Here is a 17,703-nt window from a genome sequence, read left to right on the forward strand (position 1 = left end):
TGCCTGGGTTCAGTTCTGGGGTCAGCCAGCAGTCACATCCTCTTGATGACTTCCTCCAGCACCAACACTGATCCACGGCACTGCTGGACATCCACTTCTGAGATTGCTTTCTGTACACTCACTTGCAACCCTGCCTAAAATCACACATCTCTAACTGACTATCCAACAGTTATGTGGGTGACTCACCATTATCCATTCTTCACACATATTTAGCACCTCAGGGAGCATAACTTTGATACTGATGTCCTCCCCGAATCCCAGGACCACAATGCTGGTGATCTTGCTGTTGACTGGGACTCAGTAAGGGACCCAATGAGTGGCGTAGTGATATCAGGGTCATAAATGTTATAGCCTGCTTTTTCCTACTCTCCCTTCAATCAGTACTTATAGAACTGTGTTTCCTGTCCAGACACACATTCACTTTGGGGAAAAATAACTGCTAAATACTCGGGCTTGCTTCTCCATACCTTTTTGACCAACAGAAAAATTTTTCTGCAAGGTGATATGAACTTTGACTTACTCTAAGCAGGTCTAACTAAAGAGAAGAAGGGGAAAAGCAGATGACAGAGCAAGAGTAGAGGCCTGGGCAGCCCTGGGCAAAAGTAACACAGACCTTGCATTGCTTTCCAGAACCTGGACCTTGGAAATTGTGAAAAGAGGTTGAAGGAATGAATCAGAGAGTTCTGCTCCATGCCATCAATGAAGCTAAGGCTGAGTAAACCTATGGGTTAAGGAGTTTGTAAATGGGACTTTGATAAATATTTCCAGCAGCTTTGTCATCTTATATACCCAAGTGTTCAGTGTCTCTGGGAGTAATAGGATCCAGAAGGTAGCAGTCAAAAAGTTATCATAAAGTTATAAATGCATTAAATATCTGAATATAAGAATAGATATAAACAAAAATGCCTATTAGCACATAACTCAAACACCACAAGGCAAAACAAAACTAGCACTTCTTGAAACTTGAGGATTATCCTGAAAAGTTTCTCTTGTGCATGGAACCTATGTAACTGAAAACTAAGTATATAATACCCATTATTAATATCTGAAATGTGAAAAACATCACTAGTATTCTCATTAGTTGTGTATTTTAAGTACTGTTTTTTGTTTGGGGGCTATTACAACTATTTAGAAAGATTTTTATGTATTTGTCCTCACTATCAGTATCCCGGCCTTATTTCTCCTATATCTCTCTTATTTCTAAGGTCTTAAATTACTTAGCAACAAATTTTCCTACCAGGAATGTAAGCTTCGTGTTGGGATAGAGCTTTATGTAGACAGAATCATACATAATCATGGCTTCTCTTTCTCTTTATAGCCACTGGTCTATCCATTCCAATTTCACTGAGTTCAACATGAAAATTTTCTTCATAGTCAATGTTAATATTTTACCATCTATATTTACACAGCCTATAGTTGAAGCACAAAGAAATCAGACTTAGAAAATCAACTCAGTGCCAGGGTGCATTTATGACCTTCATGGGCCCTAGGCATTTTTGCCTCCCTGGACCCCTTTTTCCATAAAAAACAAAATAAAAATTGCATTTTACAAGCGCATTGTTATAAAGAAGAATAAATATTATAAATCCAACTTGTTTACCTAAAAGTTCAATTTTTCCTCCTACTGTTAATAGAAATTCAAACACCCCATGGACCCCTATAAATGCTGTGGTCCTACACACTGCTTACAGACAAGTCGACCCGGCTCAGCACCCTGGCAGGATGTACAATGTCATCTCTAGAGATGGAATGGTATCACCCCTTGGGTTAGTATCCCTTAAATCTGGCTACAAATGAGAATCATCTGGAGAAAATTTTTAAACGATGATATACGCATACCTAGAAATGCCCCCCTCCCTGACAATAATTAAAATTCATCTTATGCAATCTTTATTTCCAAAACCTTTCCTGAGTGATTATAATGTACTGTCCAAGGTAAAACTCTTGTCTTATATTTCCTTAAACATTCAGGACCCAGTTCTTCAGACAGTGACTTGCATATGTAAAAGGATCCAGAAATGCTACAAGAGGAGGAGGAGGAGAAGCAGGCCCAGGCCGAGAAGAAGGAGGGGAAGGAGCATGGCATCTGCCACAAAGGGATACTCATGCTTACACTTTGATCTCTCTCATATGCAGAGCACGACTTTAATCTTCACTCTGGATTCTGGGGCGCTTTTATAAAGCCCTGAGTAACAATCCTTCACTATCTCACTACGGACGCTATTCCACTTGTACTTTGAGAAGTGATGAGCCTTAGGTGGCGTGGGATGAAAACACATTTCCTGATGTATTTTTGTACCAAACCAAACACGTTCCTTCTCTCTGAATATCTGAGAGCACTGACACTAATAGAATCAGGACCATGGACATGATATTGCTACAGATATATATCTCCACCCCTGTAAAAGTGAGCAGCTGAAGCCAGTCTGCAGGATGTCAGTTCCTGTGGATAACTGAACTGCCTACAGAGACACCCGGATCTTTGAAACCAGGAACTGGTTCCAAACATAGGTGTGCCAATGACATTGCAATAAAATTTGTAGGTCTTGGGAAAACTGCAAACCTGAACTTGAATAGCAAATCCAAATTGTCAGGTTGAACACATTATATGACTCCAAGTAACATTTTTTGAAATGATATCCTGTTGCTAACTTGTTCCTTCTTTTGGGTCACAACTCTTGGACCAAGAGCACATGTAGACAAAATATCTTTTGAGAATCTCATTATTTCTTCATGTTCTCTGAAATCAAGCCTCTGAGCTGACAGAAAACAGTTTTGTGTCTCAGTCAGTTTTGTGATTAGGGATGACCAATAAAGAAACTATCAATAATCCAAAAGTGATGCAAAAATAAAACAAAATCAGATGGGAAGAAACAGGAGTGAAATTTCCTCAAAAATAAAAGTAAAAAAATCTGTTGAGGGGAAAGAAACTTCCCACTTGATGCAGAAGAAAAAAAAAAAAAAACCAATGAGTGTTTCAGGGCACTAAGTTAAAAAGTTTTCCTCTTTTCCTTCCTCTTGTTCTTGCCCAGTTGTACAACAGAAAAGAGAATAACTCTGAATAAGGTATTGTTAAGACCCAGAAGTAATCATGACTATAAAAGACAGCAGTCACAGAAATAAGCCCCTCCACTTGTGTGATTTGTAGGAAAAAAAGGACAACTCAAGGCAGGAAAGAAAGCTTGAAAACCAAGTAGTACTTTATAATAAGCATTATTGACAAAGGAAGTTGTATCTAATAGCTTGCTTTAAATCTTGTCCTGATTGCATATTGTCTTTTAAAATATTGTGATTATTAGTAGTAGTTAATATTTAATTATGTTAATATCTTACCGGGACTTTTAAAAACATGTTTGCACATCCAAGTATTCATCTCTCCTCAAGCTAACAGTACTATTCAGAGCAGGAAGCCTTCTAAGTGCCCCATTAGCGATGGTCCAAGAAAAACACCAGAGCCCTCCAAATTCAAGGAACATACTTTACTTCCTAACCCTCTCCAAACCATATTTAATATCTGCCACTAGTTCAGAAAGTTACTCTGGAGCTCTCCGACTCACTTTTCTCCAGCAGAGCAAACTGATGAACATAAATACTGAATTTCATCTTTCTCTTCTTCGGTAAGCTACCTCAGAACATTCTGTGAGCACCCACTAAGTGCTCAGCCAAGTTTTTGTAGTTTAGTTAGCTTTTGGCGTCATTCACACGAGGAGGACAAGGGATGACTACAGAAGACATGTGAACAACAAAGCTTCTAGCTGCCCTGGAGTTTCTGTCCTGAATTCCTCTTCTCTCTGGTTTCAATATACTTTCTTTGGGAAACTTCATCTAGTCCTATAGCACCAAGGCCTGCAATTCAGACCCAGAAATCCCTCTGCCTTTGCAACATCTTTACTCGGATTTCCTATCAGGCACTTTAAACTTAATATGCCCAAAACTGAGCTCATTACCATTGCTCCTAAACCTTCTCCTCCTCCTCTTATATTTGCCATTTTATTAGCCAATAGCACTATCTACCCAGTTGTCTTGGACTCATCCTCTTTTTCATATTCAAGTCTTATCTATCAACAAATGTGTGGACTCTAATCTTGGAGTGTTTGCTCTCTGCCCACTTCCATTTTGGGGTTCCTTGCTGAAAGCCATGGTCAGGCTAGCTGATTTACTACTTGAGTCCTCTTAACTAGTTTCCCTATCTACCCATTCAACACACAGCCACTAGATTTTTAATCATTTTTGTACCACAGATCCCTTTTGGTAATCTGGTGAAATCTATAGACCCCCCCTTCTTAGAATCATGTTTTTAAATTAATACAAGAAAAACATAGCATTGCAAAGGAAACCATAGGGACCAATCTCCCTTGGAGAGGTTTCTCTGTAGCACAAATGTGTTCATATCATTTCCCTAGCACATGGGACATCAACCACCACTATTTCACTCTGTATCACTTAAAAGTTTCCTTCACCTGACTTCACCCACACTGAACTCATACTCAAAGTCATCAGACTTTCTCATCTCTGAGCCTTTGCACATGCCGGTCTCCCTGGCAGGAATGACCTGCAGCCCTTCTTTACCCATGTCTCGTATTTTTCCTTCAAGACTCACTCAGCACAGGTGTCATCTCACTCAGGTAAGCCTCCCTAGAGCCCCAAAGCTAGGTAAATGCTCTTGTGTGTGTTCCCCCCTACACCCTAACATTCTGTTTATCACATCCTATTATCAGTTTCTTCTGCTTGACCTTTCATTCCTTGATGGTAGAGCCCATTGCTTATTTGTCTTCACATCCTTTAAAGAGTACCAGGCACAGAGAAAACTCTCAAAGAGTGTGTGCTGCATACATAAAGAGATGAGATGAGTGAACTTCCTATCTCATTTACTCAAAGAAAACCTCACCCTCTACAAATACCACTTGGGATGTCATGAACTAGTTTCTCAATTCAAAAATAAGAGAAAATAAAAAGATATATTTCAAATTTCTGTAATTCCATAGGGGAAAGATAATGAGAAGATAAGTACTTGTAAAATAATAACCAGAAATATCTATATCGAATCATTTGGGGGGGGGGGAATGTACCATACCCACCATCTTGGGAAGAAAAGCTAGTCTCCCACTTACTTCAGCTAATCTTGAATGTTTGTGGACCACCTCTGTTTTATTCATTGGTGTGAGCTGCTGCAAAACACTTCGGCTATTTGTCAAAGCCCGCGTCAATCGGGCAAATTTTGTCCAACCTTAAAAGAAAGGAGAGAAAGTCTCAGTTTTTCTCATATAATGAATATGGAAGCCAACATTCTTGCTGATATTCAAAGGATCTCAGAAATCACATAACATCTAGAACTAATAGAAGTATCAATCTAAAGCATTTTATTTCTGCATAGACATCATCACATTTCAGGTGCAGCTATAAAGTAATGAGCAATTTCTATATATGACCTTTGTGTTCTGCTCATATCTATTACATCATCTCAGTAGCCAAGGTACAGCTGCCCACAAAATTCTGTGCTCTCCCTTGAATTATATAGACTTGTTACCAGAACGTAGCTGCCCAGCCAGGAAGACCCTTCCCAGCATTCCTTGCATCTAGCTATGTCCACATCCCTAGTTCTCATCAATGGAATAAGAGCAGGAGTGATGTGGGTCACTCCTACTCATGCACATGCTGCAACATAAGAAGGAAGTAAGACTTCTCTACACTTTCTTCCTCTTTCTACCAGCTGGATGCAAGTGACAACAGGCCCCAAGGAAAGGTAAAGCTCTGAATCAGTGCATGGGAGATTGTCATATGCCAAGGATCACCTGCCTTGGACTGTAATGTGAGCAAGAAACAGGCTTCTGTTGTGTTAAGCCCCTGAAAGTTGGGGGTGGGGGGCATCTAGTAAAACAATCTAATGAAAACAGTTCTATTGTGCATTGTGTGGAGATAGATATGCATAAGAAAATGAAGCCCAATTTTGACAAATCTCACTTATTACGGTTCATACCACACTTCCATCTTTCTTGTTACATAGACAAATGTTATTTCACTCTTAACAACTACAGTGATAATCTAAAGATCTTTCCTTAAATATCAAGAATCCCTAATATTGTTTTCTGAAAGAGTAGTAATTTTAACTTCTGGGAGAAAGGGATGTGAATTTAATGAGAAAGAAATTTCTTCTGAGGCCTCAAATTTCCATTATTAAAATAATTAATGTCAAGGAACTGTCAAGGAGATGTGAATAAGTATAGCAAAACTAACCATACTCCAGTCCTATCTCAATTATCCTTTCTCTAGATATCCTAAAGACTCTAATTTATTCAAGATTCCATTAAGACCTTTTGATAATTTCTATGCTATTGTCCCTAACTAGATTATCTGTCAAACAATTCCTTAACAAGGAAAACTCTTGATGGTCCCAAGGAATGACTGTAAAGGCAATGATGAAATTTCAGACAATGTGACAAAAGATGAAGGAAGAAATCCTGGGCAGACACCTGTCAAATGTCTTTCAAACTATACTAGGTAGATGACATCATACTTTCATAACATTCTTCAGGCTAATTCTGACTTCAGTTAAGCTTTGTGTTTCCCCAACAATTCAGCTCTGTCTATGGTATCCAACAAGTAGATTAGAAAATAAGTAAACTGGCATCAGTTGATAGAAGGCCCTTAATTCTTCATTAATGGACTTTATACTAGTGACCAGAAGAAAAAAAAAAATGTTAGCCTTTGGGAAGGTAACCCTAAGACTAACCCTGTGTAATGTGCTTTAAAAAAACAAAAACACAAAAACAAAACAAAACAAACCCACCAGAGACTGAAGGGTTGCTGGGGGGAGGGGGATGGGAGAGGGTGGTGGGGATATGGACATTGGGGAGGGTATGTGCTATGATGAGTGCTATGAAATGTGTAAACCTGGAGATTCACAGACCTGTACCCCTGGGGATAAAAATACATTATATGTTTATTAAAAAAAATAAATTTAATTTAAAAAAAAAAACCACCAGATATGCCACTAACTCTCTAAGAACATCATTGTAAAAGACAAATATGCAATCTATATCACCAATCTAGACTTTTCTTCTGAGCACAAGACCTATCTAGCATCTAACCAGCCATTAGCCACCTCTTACTAAGATATTCTACAGGCATCTCACACTCAACATGCCCAAAATTGATCTCATCATCTCCCTCCATTTCCAACTCTGCATCTTTCATGTACTCCTGGACTTGGTGAATGGGCCCACGATATTTCTGTCGCCCAAATCAGAAACTTGAAATTCACCATCCTCCTTCACTATTATCTCCACATCCACATATCCAGTCATCTCTAAGCCTTATAGTCTATAACTTTTTAATAAATACTCAAGCTGAATTTCCTCTCTCCATCCCTATATGTCAAGGAGCATATCATCTTCCATCTAAGTTAGGGGGCAGCATCTTAAAAGACTATACTCTCTACCTGCTCTCTGACCATATACTCCCCAAGCAACTCTCTCCATTGCTGCCAATGTGCTTTCTAAAGCACACACGTGGCCCACGCCCTTCCCCTATTTCAAACTCTCTAAGAAATCCCTGGAGGCCTCCAGGATAATGTTGCATATCCTTGGTATACAGGTGATTTAGTTTCTGATCCCAAAGGTCTGCTCTGCATTCATCTCCTTCTACGTCTTCATAAATACTCTGTATTGCAACCTTATGAAAATCAGTAGCAAATTTAAAAAAGAATAAATTCAAAACTAAAACTAAATCTGCTAGGAATTCTCTGTACATCCCATGATATTCAGTACTTCCAGGCTTCATGCACTATATCACTCTGCCTGCCTGAAAAGTTTCTCCTGGCCCCACCTGTCTAGCCAACACTTTACTGGCACCTCCAGACTCAGTTAAAGCACTATCTCCTTCCGGAAGCTTCTCTGATCCACTCATAAGAGAAGTACCCTCCTCGGTGCTTGCACACCATAAGCTACATACCTCACATGGCACGAGCAACACTAACGCAAGTTGTTAACATGTCATCCATTCTCACTATTGTTCTTCTCTCCATATTCAGCACTTGATCAGGGCCTGGCCTAAAACAGGCCATTAACTGATTAAGGCTTATTTGTAACTTTAAAAATCAGATCTAAAATAAGCCCCATTTTGTTTTGTCATCATTGGGTTTGGTGCGGTTTTACTTTGTTGGGTAAAAGTGGTAAGAGTGCCTTCAAATGACAGTAACAATGTTGGCAATTGAAATATTTGCTGTGATCATTTTTCTTTCTTACTTTGACTGGGTATTACAATTGCACTAAATAGTTCTAGCAACTTACAAGGCAATGTTATATTTATTGAAGCTTCCTTTTCCTAAGACAAGTGATGTTACACATCTTAGTACATCCAAGTGTCAGATTTAGTAAGAAGCCCATTTTTATTCCCAGAGTAAAATAAGGTTTATCCCGAAAGTACTTTAAAAATTTAAAAGATATTGAAGGAATAAATTCACCGACACACGGAAGAATACAAATCATCAAATGGCATGCGTTCTCTCATTTCCGAGGATCGTGGCTAGGGTTCGGGCTTTCTTACAGTCCTCAGTTCTAAACAGTTAGCATCTTTTTTCAAGACCGCTAGAGCACCCCTTTCTCCTCACTCTCAGCAGAGTACCTTGTCAAATGCTATTGAATAAACAGAACCCGTAAGAAACATGATCAATAGCCCTCCATTGTCCTTCTGTCCCTCCATCTCTAGACCCACCTCTACAGCACTGATTCTTGCCTGCACCTTTATCATCTCAAAGTATTCGACGTTTGCTCTTTTCTGATCATGCATATGTTCTATTCATGGACATTTAAGTAGTGTCTAGATTTTTCGCTATCCCTAACACCACCACCAGTGAATCTCCTTATGCCTATCCCCTTGTGTCCTTGGACACATCTGGAATGGCCTACATTATTAACTAAATTAGTTCAGTTGGTCTGTCATCAACCCCCACTATACGGTCACACTTTGAAGAAGTTCAGCAGCCATGCTGTCTAGGTCAGAGAAGAAAAGACACATCAGCAGTTCTAACTTTCCCCAGCGATACATTTACTGATCTCACCTTTACAGAGACCTCACTGGTGTCACTGATTATTCAACACAGTTCGCTGATGTTACTTGGATGTGGTCGATACAGGGTAATGTGAACAGACAGCTGAATATGAAGAGCCTAATACTTGCTCTATGAGTTGTTCATGGAATTATGAGAACATTTGTTCTCCTAAAAGCTCAGGATGCCAACTCCTTCTTAATAAAACATTAGTTTAGCTCTATTGGGTTGCAATTAACCTCTCTGTCATGCACTGCCTCATCTTAAAAATAAGAGAAAGTCACAGAGGCAGTTAAATCAATCTATTAGACTGCAACACAAGATTCTAATCTATATGAGAAAAGCTTAGGTAAACAATTATACTCTTGGCCAAAGAGACTACATGGCATAATTACTCATTTTTCATCTGTTGTTTCCTCTCTAAAGAAAACCATTGGCTTCCCACAGGGGAAGGTTGCTATTTTTGCTGTTAGCTTCATTCTATAAGAATTTTTTGTCTCAATTATTGGCATGAAGATGACATAACTATTTGGCACAGAGTATTTCACACTGTGAGTGTCTTGACAGTTTTGGAATCTGTTTGAAAATATCCGTACAGGATAAATGGGCAGAGATTTTGGCCCTCTCTTTGAGAACACATATGGATAATCAACAGAATGGATTTCTTGGCTGTCATTTTTCCCCTTTGTATTATCACAAATGATGAATCAGGTACCATTGACTGATTATCTGAGCAATAGTTCCAAGACTTCAGTACCAGGAACAAAAGATAACAAAAATTATTTGCCCCCTTAAATTATTATCAGTAAATTTCTTGGTTCAAAGCAATTCAATTCTGTCAGAATCAGTGTTCTTGACTTGTGCTTAATTGCTGTAGGAAAAAAGGAGAGCAGGGTGTTGAGGTGGCCAAACCACAATAATAAGTTTCCACTGGAAAGGATGAGACAGTATAGTGCAGTAGAGAGAACATGGGACTGGCAATCAGTCACACTTTGTATGTCAGGATCTTCAACCGTAAAATGGATATAATGATACTAATTTTCAGAATTATAGGGAAGAGCGATAAAGAATGTAAAGTTCCTGACATACAGTAACTACTCCATCAAAACTGGATTCCTTCCCTTTCCATGGTTTTTACTACCATCCATCATGGTAGAAATCAGAGGTATCATGGACATCACTCAGTGCCATTCTTTTTAAGGGGAAAAAAAAACAATGTAGAATGAAGTTTTGGTACTGTAAGATTCATTATGAGGAAGAGGTGCACTCAGATTGGTTGGCTGCCATCCTGTTATAGCTACTAACCCAGGTACAATTTAGAAATAAAATTCAGAATTAGCCAGTTTACTCAAGTCTTTGAACCATGTATCTGAGTTTCTTGGTTAAAATACCAAATCAAGTAGAAAATTGATCAATTCCAACCACAGCAAATCCTCGAAGGACTTGGGCCCTTCCTCTAATAACTGGCCCCTTTTCACATTAAGAAGGTCAAATGTAAAGTGCTGAATAGCAGTGGCTGTGGGGGCACTGCTTCCTTGTTAATAATCTCAAGGGGAAACCTTTCAATGTTTCAACCATTAAGCATGACATTTCTGTAGATATATTTGCAGATGCCCTTCATCAAATTTATTAAATTGTCTTCTAACTCTGAAGGAGGAGGAGGAGGAAGGGGAGGGGAAGAGGAAGGGGGGAGAGGGAGGAAAGAGATGGTAAAAATACCCTTGCATTGGGATTAAAAGTCCCGTTCTAGCCTGCTAATGTATGGATTCACTTGTCTATTCTGTATCTTAAAATATTATTTCTTATGTCCTAGGTAGAACTCAATTACCTAAGTATTTCTTCAAAATTTTGCAAACACCTCGTATCTCCTCCCTTGCAACAGTCTCAGCTCCCTGACCCTTTGCCCTGATTCTGTTCAATTCACTCACCTTATCAAACCCAACTCTGGTGAAATCCAACTCTTCATTACCTCTTCATCTATACACTTTTGACTAAACATGGTTGGAGCAAAACACATAATTATGCTCACAGGTGCTAGTGGAACTCATGATCACTAGCCCAAGCAGACCTTAGTGCTCAGCAAAGCTCCAAATTCCCTTTGCCCACTCACTCCTCCACCCTCTTAGATTCCCATTTCATACCTACTTCTTTCTCACCACGCCTTCAACATTTCTTCACCATCCTTCCTCTCAGGCGATAACCATGTTTATTTTGTTTTTGTTTTAAAGATTTTATTTATTTCTTCAAGAGAGACAGAGACAGAAAGAGGGGCAGAGGCAGGATGTGGGACTCGATCCCAGGACCCTGGGATCATGACACGAGCTGAAGGCAGATGCTTAACTGACTGAGCCACCCAGGTGCCTGATAACCATGTTTTTTATATTACTGAGAAGATAAGAACAATCAGAAGAAAACTTCCAATATATATTTACTTATCTGTCTCCCTCGTCTCCATTAGAACGAGAAGGAACTATGTATCTCCAGGACCTACACGGTGCCTGCACCATTCTGTATGTCTAATAAGAATTTTTGGTTGAAGGAAAAAAAATCAGTAAAATAGATAAACAAGGGAAACAGCATTTTCCTACAAGAGTCATAAGTAGGCTCATGTTAAGTAACTCTGGTACCCAGAGTTAAATTAAAAGCAAATCTATCATCTCCCAATACAATGCTCCAGACCTAAATCATTTTGACACTATAGTGTTATCATGAAATCTCGTCTGCTCTTTCTCAAAAGTCCCATGGTCTCCTTAACTCAACCTAAGAATTTGAGAGACACATTTTTTCCACCAAGATTTCCAAACATACTTTCCTATACTTCTACCTTCACAGAGATAGTAGGACAGAAATAGGATTTAATGTCATAGTTTATTTCTATTGAATTTTTCATATTAATTTTATAGCTCATATGAATAATAGAAAGCAGCTCATATACAGCATTCATAGTTATATTATACAATACTTTTTCAGAATCTGTTATATATTTGAAAGATGTGGAAAAGTCTCAAAATAAAAGCCTATTTAAAATAAGCTCCTCCTCAGGTGCCTGGGTGGCTCAGTTGGTTAAGCGACTGCCTTCAGCTTAGGTCATGATCCTGGAGTCCCAGGATCAAGTCCCACATCAGGCTCCCTGCTCAGCAGTGAGTCTGCTTCTTCCTCTGACCTTCTCCTTCTCATTCCTTCTTTCTCTCTCTCTCATTATTTCTCTCTCAAATAAATAAATAAAATCTTAAAATAAAATAAGCTCTTCCTCTACCAATTCTGGCACTGAAAAGATATAGTCTTCTCTAATGCTTTTCACAATGGGGTCTGATTTTCCCTGCAAATTCTAATCTACATGCCTATCAAGCATATCATTCAAAATGAAATGGTCTGAGTTGTTTGGAGTTTATTCAAATGCCTTTTTTTTTTCTAAGAACAAGATACGCATTTAAGAGATCTTCATGATGAAGAACCCTGAGATTCTGATGTAAGAATACAAAGATGGAGGTGTAGGCAGATAAATGGAAGGGCATTAACTTGAGAAATAAAAGTCAACTCAATTATTAGCACCTTTTCCCCAATCTCACTATAAAATGTTGCCAACTTTCAGTTTCCATAAATAGACTACATATACTGACACTATTGATGTTCAGCATATCAAAACTGAGAATGTACGGTACTCTCCCTAACTTCAGCAGTGTCAAGAAAACACTTAAAGAGAGAGAAAATAATATTCAAAGGTAAACATAAATAATTATTTAAGGGAAAAGATGTGACATGAAAGCTTTTTACTCAGTATTACTGTCGTTCAGTGTGAAAGCAAGAGAAATTCATCTGAAGAAAATATGTTAGGTCACAAATCATGTAACAATTATTTATGTTTTATTGAAAAACATATTACTTTAAGATAGTCAGCTGTTAACTGTAGGTTTATCAGAGATGTTCCTTTTCAAGTTGAGATTGCCATTCATACTTTTCTAAGAGTTTTTATGATGAATGGGTGTTGGATTTTGTCAAATGCTTGCTCTATGTCAAATGATATGATGATATGATCTTTTCTTTTTTTAGCCTGTTGAAACAGTAGATTACAGTGTTTAAATTTTTTCATGTTAAACTACCTTTATATGTGTGGAATAGATCCCACTTGGTTGTCATGTGGGTTCAACTTTTGTTGAGTATCTTTAAATGAATATTTATGAAAAATACTAATCTATAATGTTTTTTTCTAGCAATGTCTTTTTCTGGTTTTGGTATGAGGTCTCATAGAATATTTTGGTATGAGGTCTCATAGAACGAGTGAGGAGAGTTCTCTCTGCCTCTATTTTTTGGAAAAGACTGTAGATATGCCAAAAATGAAAAACAAAAACATCCACTGATATTTCTTTATTTTGGAAGTTTATTAATTATTGATTATTTTTAATAGATATAGGATGATTTAGGTTATCTATTTCTCCTGAGTTCTGGCAGTTTGTTTTTCAAAGAAATGGTCCATTTCCCCTAAATTATCAATTCAGTGGCTACAGAGTTGATCAAAATATTCCTCTATAATGCTTTAATGTCCTTGGGATGAGTTGTGATGGTCCTTCTTTAACTTCTGATATTGTTAATCCATGCCTTCTCCCTTTGTTCTTGGTTAGCCTGGCTAGAGGTTTATTAATTTTGATGATCTTTTTAAAGAACCAGCTTTGAGCTGTAATGATTTTCTCTAATGTTTTCCTATTTTCTAGTTCATTGATTTCTGCTCTAAGGTTTCTTATTTCTTGTCTTCAGCTTGCTTTCACTTAAATTGCTCTTCTTTGTCTCCCTATGGTGGAAGCTTAGGTTTTTAAATTTGTATCTTTCTTCTTTTCTCATATATGCATTTAACGTTACATACATTTTGATCTAACCACTACTTTTGTTATATCCCATATATTTGATTACTTGTATTTTCATTTTCAGTTAGTCAAAATAGTTTCCCAATTTATCTTAAGGCTTCTTCTATGAACCCTGGGTTACTTAGAAATAGGTTAATTTCTAAATATTTGGAGATTTCTTAAGTTCTCTTTCTGTTACTGATTTCTAGTTTAATTCCATTGTGGTCTACCTACAATGTCTTTTAAGATTTCTTTTCTTTTATATTGGTCAAGTGCGTTTTATGGCCAGAATTTGATCTATCTAGTGAATGTTCCATATAAACTTGAGAACACAAATTCTGCTGCTACTGTATGGAGCACCTTGAATTTTAAAACAAACAAGCATTAGGGGCACCTGGGTGGCTCAGTGGGTTAAGCCTCTGCCTTCGGCTCAGGTCATGATCTCAGGGTTCTGGGATTGAGCCCCGCATCGGGCTCTCTGCTCAGCGGTGAGCCTGCTTCCTCCTCTCTCTGTCTGCCTCTCTGCCTACTTGTGATCTCTCTCTCTCTGTCAAATAAATAAAATAAAATAAAATAAAATAAAAATTAAAAAAAAACAAGCATTAAACCTAAATACTATTAGAAGACTATTCTATTTTTTAAAACAGTATTTCAATTCATCCTAAACCTTCTAGACACTGGGTCTATGAATAAAGGTAGAAGAACAGGTAGAATGAGCCCAAAAGTGAATATTCAATCTTCTAGGAGATGACTTAATGTACACATTTTCAGAAATATTCACAAATAAATCGTTCCATGTTATACTTTAAACGGTTTCTACATTATAAAATTTCCCTCTTACAACTTGATGCTAATCAAAAACTGACCAAAAACTGACCAAGTATAATACACGTGAATTCATATGTAAGGAATAAGCCTATAAAATTTGTCTACAATTACGATTTCAGTTAGAAAAGATTAAACTTTTGTGCCAGTTTTTTTTAAAGAGGTAAGAAAAGGCAATGCCAAATGCAAAGAGGAAGATTTCATTTTTAGTCTCCTGAGATTATTAAAAACAACATGTCATAAAAACTTCTAAAAGTATTTGAAGTTCCTCATTTATCAGATACCAGTTTTTAATTTAAACATAACTGGAGAGAATAAAATATGAGTTAGTTAAATAGAAAAGGCGATAAAAGCATATGCCACTGACTAATGCTTCCTCTAACTCTCCTCCTGAATATTAAAGTCAGTAAGACTGCATTCCGGATGGGGCATTTTGCCAACCACTCTCTTGATAAGAAAATTATTCTTCACATACTATAACAGCATCTACCCAAGAGAAAATACGACAGCTGAATAAGGGTGAAAAGTAATCTGAAAAAAGTCAACTAATCAATCTCTAATCAACTCAACAGAATTCAATCAACTAATCAATTGTGCTGTTAAAAGAACTTCACCCAAACCCTCTCACAGGTTGTTATATTTTGTTTCCAAAGCTCATCCTGGTAGAAGTTGTCGAAACTCTGAATTAACTTCTGAATTAATAATGCTCTATGACATTCCTTCCCTATACCATATCTTACTGTCTCTTATTATAATTTAACTATTAAGTCTACTTTGGATAGCCATGCTATTTCCATTCAAATGATATGACTGAATAAAACTAATTCTGGATAATTACTGGCATGAATGTAAAGCAAAAGAAGTACCACACAGTAAAATTTTGTTTTCCAGTTCAACCTATGCTTTTTTTTAAATAATAATGTATTTTCTTAGTAATATGTATTTTTAAATAATAATATATTTAATAGACAGCCTAATTCTTAAGTGTGGCCATTCGTCTGAAAATTACCTTTTGTTGGGACTCCTGGGTGGCTCAATTAAGGCAACCAACTCTTGATTTTAGCTCAGATCATGATGTCAGGGTCATGAGATCAAGCCCTACATCAGTTCCACTCTGGGCATGGAGACTGCTTAGGATTCTCTCTCTCTTTCTCACTCTCTCTCTCTCTCTGCCCCTCCCCTACTCTCTCCAGAAAGAAAGAAAGAAGAAAAGAAAAAAGGAAAGGAAAGTTAAGTTAAAGAAAAAGCAAATTACCTTTTGTTGAATCATCCTCTATTGGCTGTTTGAACAACGTAATATCCTTAAAAGTACATAAGAACAAGACCACCTTTTCATGTTCATTTCTTATTGGTGCAATTTGCATATAAAACCAAACAGGGGTTCCTGTAAGAGACAGAAAGGACAAGAGAGTGTGACATAGCCACAGCAATGATTTGGTCTCCTGCCTCCCCTCTTTCTTTAGCTGCCAACTACTATGCCAGGAACAAGCATCAAAACAACAGTATTTTAACTGTTTTAATAATTAAAAAAACAACAACAACAACAGAAAACCTTTAACTTTGTATCAATTACTAGTTGCTCAAATATTAATAAACATATTTCAACCCAAAATATCAAAATGTGAAAGTAAAGCTGAGAGTGACATTTTCACCATGCAGGAGCACAAGGGCAGGGTCACAACTTAAGTAACACCAGTGTGACCTTTAGGTCTGTGTCCCTACAACTCCGCTGCTCTCTCCAACTTCCTTTTCGTAGTTTCATCATGTGTGACCCCTCCTACATGCTGCTCTCTTCCTGTCACTTTGAGGCATGTTTCCGATTGACTTCAACAGCAACCCCTGATGCTCTGATAAGCATTCCTCTTGGAGGAGCCTTTGAAATGCTATTCCTACCTCAAGGCTCTCTCATCAGAGTTCTAAGATGGTTCTATGCCTTTGACAGCACCCCCACATCAGAGAGAGAAGATGTCAGCAACACTTGGTGTCTGCTGTACACAGAGCTCTACCCAAAGCTTTTAAGGCAACCTTAAAGGGGGGAAAAAAAAGATGTGCCCATAGCCCTTGAGATCTAAGGTGTCTTCATGAGCCACCGCTTCCTTTCTCCTTCACTCAAAGAACAAGGCTTGACTCTGTTGCCATGTTCTTTTTTTCTTTTTTTGCCTTTCTTCAAATAGTCTTCATTTTTTAATAATACATCAGTTGCATATAACACCCAGTGCTCATCATATCATGTGTCCTCCTTAATACCCATTACCCAATTACCCCATCTGCTTGCCCACCTCCCCTCCAGCAACCCCCAGTTTGCTTCCCATAGTCAAGAGTCTCTCACGGTCTTTCTCCCTCTCTGATGACCTCCCATTCAGTTTTCCCTCCCTTCCCCTATGATCCTCTGCACTGTCACTATGTTCTTTAAACAATGGCTCCTGCAGACTCCAGAAAACGGAGTTTCAGAGCACTTAAGGCTTTGGATTTGGACAAACCAGGATTTGGCATTATTTCAAACAATAAATATTTAAAGACACAAGAAATGCCTTCAAAGGAGTAATTATCCATTAAACGATAAAACACCAAAGGAATGTTCCATCAGAATCAAGAAGACACATTTTCCATTATATTCTTTCCAAGCCATAGTGCAGTAAAGCCTCTCCAAATTTTCTATCTTAAAGACAAAGGCTTTTGTTAGGTTTGGGATTTGGGGGATGAAATATGAAACTATTAATAGTTTCTACATGAGAGTTGATAGCCTGTTAACAGTGCAACGAAAACCAAATTAGAAAAACCTTCATTAAAAAAAAAAAAAGAAAAAGAAAAACCTTCATACCTTTGGCAAAAAAAAAAAAAATCACAAAGTAATGTCACCACAGTGGGGAACCTAGACAAGAAGAGAGGGCTTAACTACCAGGTTCAAGAAATCAGAGAATTAGAAAGAGGAGGTGTTTATAGAATATTCAGTTTGACAACCATATCCTTTGCAACCCTGGGGTCTGTGAAAAC

The 17,703-nt window shown here is 37.8% G+C and overlaps 1 protein-coding gene across 1 annotated transcript in view; it reads right to left on the minus strand.

The window, feature by feature from the left end:
* The window catches only part of KCNH5 (potassium voltage-gated channel subfamily H member 5), a 336,334-nt gene that overhangs the window by 271,189 nt on the left and 47,442 nt on the right, over nt 1–17,703 (minus strand). Inside the window, exons 4-5 of the mRNA XM_047739277.1 lie at nt 15,965–16,093; nt 5,112–5,227 (exon numbers count right to left, since the gene is read on the minus strand). Coding sequence (XP_047595233.1) covers nt 5,112–5,227; nt 15,965–16,093 — 245 coding nt within the window. The remainder of the gene's footprint in view (nt 1–5,111; nt 5,228–15,964; nt 16,094–17,703) is intronic.

Source organism: Lutra lutra, chromosome 7 (genome assembly GCF_902655055.1).
Source record: "Lutra lutra chromosome 7, mLutLut1.2, whole genome shotgun sequence".
In the NCBI taxonomy this organism is placed as follows: Eukaryota; Metazoa; Chordata; class Mammalia; order Carnivora; family Mustelidae; genus Lutra; species Lutra lutra.